Genomic DNA, 12,395 nt, shown 5'->3' with positions numbered 1-12,395 from the left:
AAAAAATGTGATAACCAAAGTGGACCTATATTTGCAGTTGCTTTTGGTATGCAAAACCAATGAACTTGACAGCCCAACTAACCCTGCAAAAGTAGGGAAACCTCACCAGAGTCACTTTGTCATTCCATATTCTTTGCATATATAAATATATATATATATATATATATATATATATATATATATATATATNTATATTCTTTGCACTACATTACAATAGAATGTAATAATATACAGTATACATTTACTAATAAGAGATATGCAGTTATACATAAGGATAATGGGTGTTATTGAGTGAGACCAACTTTAACAAGAAGAGCAAGTACATCATCAAAGGGTTCTTCTTTCTTTTTTTTCTTGGAAAAGCATCAAAAAGACAAAAGTAAATTAAACAGTAATTAGAGATTACTAGAGAGTGATCCCTCACCAGCATTGTACCATCCTTGCTAATGGAAGCATCTATTGTTGTTAATGGCATTAATGCCATAACAATGAACAATTATTGTTCAACTGTACCTTTCCTCTCTTTTTGTAATCTCACAGCAGCCGTAAAGTAGAAATGAATAATAAAATATAAATTTTTTAGGCCCATTTAAGAAATATTTAGAGTTATGGGTTAATGTAAAAAGTTTATTTGAATTGTTTAAAGTGGTAAAATTGATGTAGTATTATGGAGAAGAGTGAGTTATATACAGAATGAATTTTAACAACCTGATTGATGGAGTTGCTCAGTAGGATTTTCCCCTAATCAGTGTTAAGTAAACAACTTTGAAAGTTACTGTTAATTTCATGTTTGTTATATCTCATTTCTCATTCATTGGTAGGTCCCAGAGTTGTTTTAAGTTTAAAAACTCCTTACCAACTTTTTTAATTGCATCTTGTGGCAACACTTGATGCAATGCCTTATTTTTGTTTTACAAACTGAATTTGACAGTAGTTTAGACATACATTATAATAATCTATCAAGGGTTCAAAAGTAGACACATACACTCCAGCCCAATAAGTAGTTGGATCACTACATGTATAAATAAAAACGTTTAGAATTATTAGTAGAACACACGACAGTAATTCAAATAATTTGGAAAACAACCATGAGCATTTAAGATGTGGTAATTTATAGGTCAGCACATGAGAAATTTCTTCAAGAACATGATATAGAATCTCAGTTTTAACATAAAGAAATAAAATTACTGTTAAGAGTTGGATAGAAAGTTTAAGCACTGCAGTTGAATTATAATGGAGAAGAACAAGCTTAAATTGGTCCCAGTATCCTACCAAAGCTTTTTTTGTGCATCTATTATAATTCAAAATATGTTAACAGAAACATCACCAAAGTTAAATTCGTCAAGTGCTTCATGAAAGATATGATAAACAGAATTTAAGTTACTCAGATTTAAGGACAACATGGTCAAATAAATGTTCTGTATAGTAAAAGCATCATCAGATTACAGCCAACAATAAAATTTTTGTCAGTTAAAAGGATTGCAGGCAGTAAATAACTAGTCTACAATCTCCATGTCTAGCCTTTGGCCGACCGAAAACCTTGTCGGAAACTCAAAAATGTTAAATTTGCAGAGCACCCTATGCAGCAGAAAAGATGACAATTTGCCCCTGAAAGCATTGGGATTCATGTGCTATTTATCCAGTATATATGCATAAGCTGGAAATTGGACTGATGTAGAAAGAGTGAGGATGCAAATGGAGAAAGTAGGTAATCAGAACAAAACTATTCTGTAGGAACTGCGGAGTTAGCTGTGCTGCATATCTTAGTTCCACTGAGAATGTAGCCCCCAAATGCACTCATTTGCATGCATGGATGAGTTCTAGATGGAAGCACCTGTATATTATACATATTTACATATATGAATAAATTATTAAAGGGAGGGTGTGATCTGTATTTTGTACCATAAAAAAACTTGAGTAACTGAAGGACTTCATAAAAGTTGTATAATTTCGCAACAATAATATGAATGACAAATTGTTAAAAAATAAATCATATTTCGAGATTATTGAGATAATATATTATTATTATTAGAGGTGATTTGCAGTAATAATGTTACATTATTATAGAATATTTATAGGAATAATAATTATAGATTCTCTCTTGTATATATTTCTCATATTTTATTCAAAATTAAGACAGTTTTTTCCTTATTTTTTTTCTTTACACAAATAACGTGCGTGTACCTGGTATTCACGTAGCCAAGGCTCTGATATTTGCAATCCAATGGCCATTTTTCCAAGCTGTAGATTGTGCATGCAGGTTGCAAGCGGCTGCATTTTATACAACAGCGGACGAAGATTCTGTTAGCTGAAGGCACACGTTGGTATAGGACAAGAGAAAAAGGACAAGGAAGGAAATTTCATGAAACAATGGCATGAGGAAGTGGAGAGCTCAGTTCCGAGAGATGCAAGACAAAACATTTTATTTCTTAAAGTATTTTGGTATTCATAATATCTATATATGTCCCCGGCTACCCGGAAAAATTCGGAAAGTGATCCCCCAATATTACCGAATTAAAAGAAATCATGCCATTTAATAGAAAATATAATCATTCATGAAAACAATAAATTAAATAATAATTTATAGAAAATACCTGAAGATATTGATGATAAATTGCAAAAGGAGCAGAGTTCGCTAAAAGGGGCAAGAGATCTTTAACCACTGTCCAAGTATCCAACTCAGGTGCAGCAACAATTAGACTGTAAAATGGAAAAGAAAAATGTCATTTCCATTATTCTTTGAACAGTAAGGGACAGCTTTAAAGTCAGATACCTAGAAAAACCATTTTCCTTCCACAAGTCAATGACTTCTTTCTGCGCCCTCTCTCCAGCCTTTGGAGCTTTCCGAATAACAGGTTCAGTATTATCTGTCACAATATCAGAAATTCCATTTTCCGATGAATGAGAGATTTCCACCATGCTGGCCGACGCAGATATTTGATCCTGCACACATGATAACTTATTCTAGTCGGCAAAAAAGATAAAACTCATCAAGAGATCAAGGAGATGCTACTTACACTTGACTGGCCTTCCACATTGCAGACATCATGTTGCAGAATTTGTTCAGAAGATTCTTTTGGTGATAACAAGTCGGAAATGGGAGAACGTAGAATTCTGCAACAAATAAGAGATGATGATCATAAAGCCAGAGACAAGAACCAAAATGATGGAACATAGACATTCAAAACGGCCACCTAAGGTACCAGTGATCAAACACCCGGTTCAAAATCATTTTAAGTGATTCTCAGATAGAATCATGAAATTAATGAGTTATACGAATATAAGAGATTCATATGGTCCACAAGCATATAATATAACTATTATTTCTACTAAATTATCCATCATTATCTCTAAAGAAACCGCCATAAACTTTTCTCTCTTTATTCTAGGGCTTCATAAATTATTAAATTCAAAAGAACTCCCAAAACTGATTTTGAAAAATTAAAGCTTAAAATATGCAAGTCATTCATTCTTCTTCTAGTAACCAGTACAGCAAGAGTGATAAAATAGATTACGATGATTTTAACAAATAAAAATTATTAGTGCAATAAAATACAACATCTGACCTCTTGCAGATTTCATCACTTAAGTTAAATATCCTAACTATATCCATGGAACATGGAGCCTGCCCAAAGTATGAGTTGCATACAAAACCGGTACCTGAAAAATATTTAAGTTACAACATGTCTATCACTTGGTCAGTCAGAAGATCGTTTAGAACAACAGAATATATATACAACAGTGAGGTGCTATTTCCTTTATGTTTACCATATTATTCACTAGCAATAATACATATTTTATTACACATCTAGGACCCGTTTGTTGCAGCTTCTTTTGTAAACGAACCATTTTTATTATTAGGGAAAAATGCCACTTAGTTTAATGTATACTATACCTCCTAAACGTTCTGCCACTGCCCCAGTGAGAAGGCCACCAATCATATCAACTACGAGAATGTCAGAATTTGAAGAAACGTTAGCCATGGAAAGTAGAAGGGACAGCGTGTCTACCCGCAAAAATCTGAAGCATTAATAATTAGTCAGAAACAATATCAATGATAGATGCATCACTTCATCTACCGAACACAAACCAAAATTTTAATTCTGTGAACAGCCGACTATGCATTGTAGTCATAAAGTCATAAAGTTGGGAGTTTGGTTTAATAAAAACCAGAAAATTAACAATTATACAGCCTATCTATTCAGTAAAACTTTAACTTAGGGATTTGCTCTCTTCTATTTCTTTTTCTTTTTCCGTTTGTTTTAAAACCACATACATATATCAAAGATATTTTAATACTTGTTCACAGTTTACATCTTCCTGCATAATAATAACTCTAACCAGCAGACAATAAATACAAATAGTTAAACATGTGAGGAAAAAAACAGAAGATAATACTCACCCAATTTTGGATGGATACTTCTTAAAATAGGCTTCACATATACTGGAGAAAAAAAAAAGACTAACTGTAAGTAGTTTGTAGTACAGTGACAAAAGGCATAACAGCGTAATGTATTATCATCAACAGAACAAAACTCAGGAAGTCCGTATAGAATACATCTTTCAGGTATATCTCTTATATCCAAGGCACAGTTATCAGTTGCACAACATATTATGTGAAACATTACCAAAATGTAATGATAAAAGCAGCAAAGAAAAATAATAATTAAAACCTTCTAGCAACAGGACGCCTCATAAGTACTTTTGGTGCATATTTCTTCTGTTTCTTAAGTCTATATTTCTCCTGCAAAAATGGCACAAGATTTACTTCAGTATCATTCCTAAAATAAAATATATACACAAACAACTTGGTCCCAAAGAGATAATACTATGATATTTTCGTCTCCAGAGGTTTACAAAAGAGTCCTCCAAACAAAGTTGCGAACATGCTAACAGTTTCAACCTTCCGTTATTTGGTTATTGCTTAGTTGCAAACCCTAACAGATAAACTGACGTAAAATACTAAACAAACATATATAATGTTATTTGTCTGAAGAATGCTAACATGGAATGACATTCCCACCTACAACCATATATGGTCCTGAAATCAGTTGCTGCAGTACCTTTAGAGAATTTTTGGATAGCTTAAATTATCAAATCCAAGTGTTTTTGTTCGATTAAAAAAAAAAAACTGTTTGAGAATTTACAAAATGTTTTTCTTATATTTGCTCCATAGTAAACCATGAAAGCTTCATAAGCCAAAATACCTGTGAGAATGATGTTTTCTTTTCAAATGTTGCACTATTGGCAATGAGAGCTTCAATTATTTCATTACCTCTTGCACCCTGCCTACATAAAAGATACAGAATATCCTTTCACCATCAAATCCCACAAGATTGGAAAAGAAATAATATATGGATAGGTCATTTCAGAAAAGCAAGTAGAATTAAAAAAAAAAAATGAACTCAACAAAGAACAACACTAAAACCACACTCACATTACAAGTCAAATTAAAGTCACAGAACCAAAATTCGTTTAATACCCAGAAGCTATTACCAAGAACAGAAATTCAACCACGAGAAGTATGAACTCACCTTCTCATGGCTTCTATATCTTCACCAGTCAGACTTTGTGCAGTATTATTGTCAACCAACGCACGATTGTCCCTTGACTCAACATTCACTGCACCATCTCTTACTTCATCGGCACTATTAACATTAACTTTGTCCCCCAACTCATCATTCACTTGACCATCTCCTATTTCCTCAGCATTATTAACATTAACTGAATTGCAAATAGGGAGAAACCACACATGTTAGAGGAAGAGAAAACACTGGTAGAGTGCAGAAAAGTGCATCATTATCCATAAAGAATATTATACACAAAAATAATCACATATAACCTTAATCACTCACACTCACATGACAGAAATAAACATACAACGGAACAATGGTAGTTTTTCTTTATGAAGAGGCAAAAAAAAAAACTATTGAAATCAGACTTGAGCACAAGGTGTTAAAACTGAACAATCAATGTGTTACAAGAACGAGAAAAAGCTTGAGACAATGCAAAACATGGCACATCCACCCGTACAATTCATCCTTAAACTAATCCACCAGTAAAGGCATCTAAACTAATTTAAAAAACCATAACAACTCATCCCATTTGAGACCATGTCCATACATATTAGCTTGTACTAAGTGTACTGATACAGTTGCAGTAACCATTCCAAACAACTCAAACACGTTGTACCTTTTTCACCTCCCCCCACATGTATTTATCATCAAACTACATCCCTATAATACCGCGGCACCAAAGCCAGCCAATACGTGGCAGTACTCAAAAAATGGTGACCACCAAACATACATCCCATATGAACACCAGTACAAACTACAGCCTATAAAACAAAACAAAGCAATAACAAAACACAATCTAAAAATGGCAAATGAAAAATAAAGAAAACTATCTATAAACCGTAATGTAATTTTAAACTATCATCAACTAATCACAAATTGCCAAGTATGACAAATTTACTTACTTCTACAGCAATTACCAACCTGTGATCACCCACTTGTTGATACTAAAAGTAGTTTGCTTTAAACTACATAATCAGAAGTGAATGCACAGCGATAACAAATAACACTTTACTCAAAATGGGAATGGCCAAAAGTAAGAAAATGAAAAGGAACAAGAGAAAACCTTGTGCGGGAGAAAGACAAGGCCCATCGGGAGCGGTATCCACTTGAAAAACGGTACCAAAGGCACGACCAATTAAAGGTTGCAGAGAGCAGTTTTTATTCCCAATTTTCAATTTCCTGCAACACCAATTTTACTACTGTTTAGAAACCAATGAACAATATTAATCACACAAAAAAGAAAAAAGGAGAAAACTAACGCTGCCGGAGAGAGACGAGCGAAAACCAGACGGTCTCCGTCGTTGATATCAAGCAAGACGCTGCAACCTTCCCAAGTGACTCTGCCATTGCTACTGTTACCTTCTCTCATCTTCTTCACAATTTTATTTAAATAAATAAACTCCTAAATTGAGTGTTTCACAATGAAATTCAGTCGCACAGAGAGAGAAAGATCTAATCATATGATTCAACAACTATCTATACGTGTTCGTTGATCAATCGTGCAGTCATTTTACTGTTTTAGTGCTAAGCGGTTTGTGTTGAGTCACAGGCATATCATAAACCCCCTTGTCACTGAAACTAGGGTACTATTAGAATTAGAATTAGGTTTTACAAAAACAACTACTAACCGTTGCGTTTTATGTCATAAACTTGGGTTGGGCCTTCTCTTTCCAATATGTTGGGCTTTTTAACTTTTTGCACCAACTTTTTTTAACGACAAGTTGTTATATTTTGAAGGCTTTTTCTTTCTGTATCACCATAATTCTTTTCAGTTATCCGTTTTGAAAATTTTTCAAAATAAGTTATTTACAATTTTTGGAATATGATTTTCATTATAAAATTTTCAAAATAAATTTTCTGAAACAACTTTTATGATAAATTTTTCAAAATACATTAAATATATTCAGAAATAAGTATTTAAGAACAGAAACTTAGAACAAATTTTTCAAACTCGTATAACATTTTTCAAAATAAGTTTTTCAGAATAAAGTTTTCTAAACGTATAAAATATATTTTTCAAAATAAACTTTTTGAAACACGTAAAATTATTTTTGGAAATAATTGACAGAGGTGCATCGATAATAATGACACAGTGACATAAATAAGGAAGAGATAGTAATAGCAGAGCAGTAGCAGACACAATAATGGTGAAGACAAATCCTTATTTTAAATAGGAATAATTTTGAATAGTAAAAATAGGTGGGAAAATAGATTGCGGTTTTTTAAGTGCAGTTGGATATTAATCACGGGTTCTTTAAAAATTATTTTTAAATTAATTCGGAATATATGTAATTTTAAATAGATGACCTCACTATTGATAGTTGTTAAATTTAAAGCAATAATCGCTATTTCTTTTAAGAGTGAATAATTTAAATTATAGTATCTTATATTTAGATAAATAAAATACATTTAAATATCAATAAACATAAGAAATCACCGAACTTGTAAAGGAAAGTCTTATCACAAAGCTATAAATAACGAAAAAAAAATATAATGATTTCTTTATTACAATCCTATATTATAAGTTTTCATACTTTGTGAATTTTTTACGTAAGCTTTCTATGAAAATTATTAAGAAATTAGTATTTTTTTTTATTTTGTGCGTAAATTTTCTGAAGCCTCACAAAATACGTATCAATTTCTATTTTTACGAAATATATTACGAAATATAGAAAATTCTAAAAGTCTGAAAAATATATAAATCATATTTTAATAAAATAATAGTAATGGTTGATATTAATGTTACGGGTAACCTGGGTTTAAGGGTGAGACTGGTCTCCTGATTATTTTATAATTTCAAATGTTAATGTATTATATATATATATATATATATATATATATATATATATATATATAGATAGAGTTTGTTAATATTTTTTTAGTTGATACATTTTAATAATGTGTACTAGATTATAGTAGACAAAAATATTTTCATATATTGTAGATTTTAAGTTATTTAGAACAATGAGAGGTGAGTAAAGATTTAGATTTTTTTAGTTTTGAAAATAAAATAATTATTTAAATATTTTTTATTTTAAAACTTAAAATCCATAATATATAAAGATATTTTTGTCTACTATAATCTCATACATAATTTTACTTTGAGTATACTATTCCTTAAATACATAAAAGATATATTTATATTTTAAATAGAGCTTATGATAATTATTTAAAACAAATTAGTCCTTCTATTTTCAATTATTTTTAAAAAATAATTATTTTAATTTAAATATATATATATATATATATATATATATATATATATATATATTCTCCCAATTTAACAAAACTATGATTGATTTTACAAGTAGATATTTTAGAAGTTTATCATCGGAAATCGTTAACTTTCATGACAACTTTTTTTTTAGATTGCATTTCGAATATTATTCAATTAATCAACACTATTGAATGAAAACACGTAACTTCATCCATTTTCAAATTAAATATGAATTGATCCTAAACCAATTTCTTAATCCTTGAATGATTAGGTAATTTAATTAACAATTAAATATAAATTCATAATATGATAAGATAGGTGACCCATCTATGCTCTTGTCGGGTAAATGATGTCTTTTCATTTCAGTTGTTAAATTATCATTATTTATTATTATTATTACTACTATTATTATTATTATTTTAACATATTTTGTGTTAAAAAATAGGGTTTGGATCTGTGATGTGTAGTTTATATGTTTTCTTTATGATAATTCTTCTAATTGAATGGTTGGCCAAATCTATGTCTCACCTAATAATAATACTAGTTTACTAAATATTAAAATTGATTTCTCAGCCTTTTCTGCGTTGTACGTTGAATCTCACAGAAACTCATGGAATATGACATATGCAAGAAGACCAACTCCATGTTAAGTAAAATTATTTCATATTGAATTTAAAGTAGTGTTGTATGAACCTTTTATTAAAATAGTAGGAGTTTATATTATTCTTTTATGTAAGTAGAGAATTTAAAAAAAATAGTTATATTAAAAATGTCTACAAATCAGATTATATATAAATTAAATTTCAATACATGGAAAAAGCATTCATAAAAGAATTGTCAAAATAAATATTGTATTATTAGAGAAAAAGAAAATTAGGGAATGGGATTGGAAGGTGCAGATTAGCATATGTTTTTTTGGCTCATATGCTTTTAACTTTTGCTTCCTTTTGGAATCTTATAATGATCGTTTCTTGTTAGCAAAATTAAAAAATAAAAAAACCCAATCCACACTTTTTCAAACCAAATCTCACAAGTTGCTTCATTTCATTGTTCTCTTGCTCGGATCTATTTGACACTATTCTAATTGCTTTATTCTCATGTTGACGAACTTTCCAAAAGGAAAAGAATAACTAAGGTATATATATATATATATATATATATATATATATATATATATATATATATATATATATATATATATATATATATATATATATTTATGTTTAACGAAAAAAGTCGAGAAATGAATGGAAACTTCAACTTTAATCGAAAATTTTAGCTAGAACCCACTTGTTATATTATAAAAGAAATGTAAATATACATAAAAATGTATTTTTTTTATCGGTTTTTACATAATATTTTTTATTTATGTATCAGGGAAGACGTCCGGCCCTATATTCCAGGGGGGACGTCCGGACAATTAACTTACCGCTCCATAGCAAACCTTCCAGACGACACTTCTTTGAGTTCGTCCGGCTTGACCGGACGGCTTCACTGAATGACGCAGGATCGTTTACTGACAATGAACGAGGAAATATCAGGTCACTAATTAACGTCAAGCTAAATAGGATTAAGAACATTGGGCCCGATCTTGGGCCGTGATTAAGGAAGGATAATCTTCGGCCCATCTGGAAAACTATAAATAGAGGTCAAAGGTAACAGTATGTGGGAACATTTATTGTGCATTTATGCTGCTTGATAACTTTATCTTTCTATCTCTATAAACAGAGAACTGAGAACTGACTTGAGCGTCAGAGTACTTTTAACAGGTACCCGGCCGGTTAAGACGGATAGCAGGAGATAAGAGCCAGAGCGAACGGTAGGAGAGCGTCCAAACCCGAAAATTGTAGAGGAAGACCCGGAAAACCCGAAACAATTTATTTTATAGACAAACAATGTTTTTTTTTTATGTTATCACGTGTAGAATATTTTTAAAAATGAGATGTTAAAAAAACAAAAGAAATATATTATAATGTTAGAAAATTGTGCTTTAAATAAATAATACAACATTAAAGTGATTCTAGGGTGTACCGCGCAAAAGAAGGAAAATAGTAATATATTGACAGCTAATATTATTTATGTAATCTATTAACAGCCATTTATTTAATTACTTAACAAAATATTGTTAATTATTTCAAATATTATTATTATGAAGAATTATTATTTGGTGTTGTGAGATCATGATTTTGCTTAAAAGGAAAATACTACACATCAAACATCTAAATTAACCAACACAGGGTTTTTCTAGATTAATATGTAATATTGAGTTTTGCATTTAGGCATAAATTATTACGCATAATTAAATTATCATTTTGAAATTATCAATTTAAATACTATACCTGAAATTGTTTCTAATTGGTTGATAATGTAATATATGTTATTTTGGCGGATATTAAAATTAACTCATGAACAATCGAGATAAGTTTGTTTAAGAAAGTTTTATTTATATTTTGATCATATAAACTTGTAAGCAATTGAAAACATACGAATTATTTGAAAAGAATGAAAAAAAATTATATTTATTTGATACCACTCTTTCTTATTTTTTATTTTTTAAAAAAACCATATAAAAACTTAATTTTTTTTATAATTATTTTACCCTGTATTAAATAAATTTAAAAGTATGTGGCCTATCGTTATTCAATTTATAATGCACAGTTGCAAAACATATTAAAATGCACAGTTGCAAGTTACAAAATGTTGGCATACGTAGATATATGCAATGCAACAAGTGATTGTTTATGTTCCATTAATGGCACCATTCTCACGAACTAAACATCCTGGTCAAGTGCCTATTTCTGCGCCACCTTTCCATTCATCTCGTAAAAATTAATTTTTAATTAATAAAACTATCTTACTTTTTCAACCATTTCCTATGTATATATATTTATTTTTATTTACTTTTCTTATTTCATATATATATATATATATATATATATATATATATATATAACTAATTTATTGATAATTAATTATTGTGACAAAATATTAAAGACTTTATTATCGGATTTTTTCTATTCTACATCTACAAACTATACGAATGTTGAACATATAATTGAAAACCCTCCAACACAGTTAATACCTTGATTTTTTTCCTCTGCTTCCCAGTTATAAGGAGTATTCACATGGCATATTAAAAAAGTATGAAATATTAATTACCATTTCATATCTTTTAACTTTTTTTATTCATTTGGAGATATCCAATTTGCACTTTCACGTTCAAATCTTCCATCAGTTATATCATAAATTTTTAGTTGAAGGACAAGCACCCCACCACCACCTTCTGTTAAAAGCTTTAAATTAGAAAGAGAATTTATGAATAAAGGAAGAGGAAGCAACACAGTATTCGAACACCTCCAAAATCTTAATGTTACAATTATTTATTACATTTCCAATAGTATAGCAGAGATAAGTCCATTTTAATTTCACGCGTTTGTAGGTCCAAAGCAGTAAAACAAATAACTATATTATAAAAATAAAAAATTAAATTAAATTTTCATATATACTAACATGAGGGAATAAATAAATAAATAAATAAATAAAGCATGAGTAGGTGTCCCACCACACACATCACCTTCTGCATCTTCTTTATTACTCATCTG

At 29.9% G+C, this 12,395-nt stretch overlaps 1 protein-coding gene across 1 annotated transcript; it reads right to left on the bottom strand.

Moving 5' to 3' along the window:
• Nucleotides 1-1,328: 1,328 nt before the first annotated feature.
• Nucleotides 1,329-7,173, bottom strand: LOC106762956 (tRNA (adenine(58)-N(1))-methyltransferase non-catalytic subunit trm6). Its single transcript, XM_014647092.2, has 13 exons — nucleotides 6,836-7,173; nucleotides 6,640-6,755; nucleotides 5,535-5,724; nucleotides 5,208-5,289; nucleotides 4,674-4,744; nucleotides 4,403-4,444; nucleotides 3,896-4,020; nucleotides 3,567-3,660; nucleotides 3,018-3,114; nucleotides 2,774-2,943; nucleotides 2,595-2,700; nucleotides 2,185-2,271; nucleotides 1,329-1,834 (listed from the first exon to the last, which is right to left on the bottom strand). Exons 1-13 carry the CDS (start codon nucleotides 6,943-6,945, stop codon nucleotides 1,724-1,726), a joined length of 1,401 nt encoding a protein of 466 aa, XP_014502578.1. The 5' UTR covers nucleotides 6,946-7,173; the 3' UTR covers nucleotides 1,329-1,723.
• Between the last annotated feature and the right edge of the window lie 5,222 nt (nucleotides 7,174-12,395).

Source organism: Vigna radiata, chromosome 6 (genome assembly GCF_000741045.1).
Source record: "Vigna radiata var. radiata cultivar VC1973A chromosome 6, Vradiata_ver6, whole genome shotgun sequence".
NCBI lineage: Eukaryota > Viridiplantae > Streptophyta > Magnoliopsida > Fabales > Fabaceae > Vigna > Vigna radiata.
Note: the sequence above shows the minus strand (reverse complement) of the source record. Positions and strands in the feature narration are given on the sequence as shown.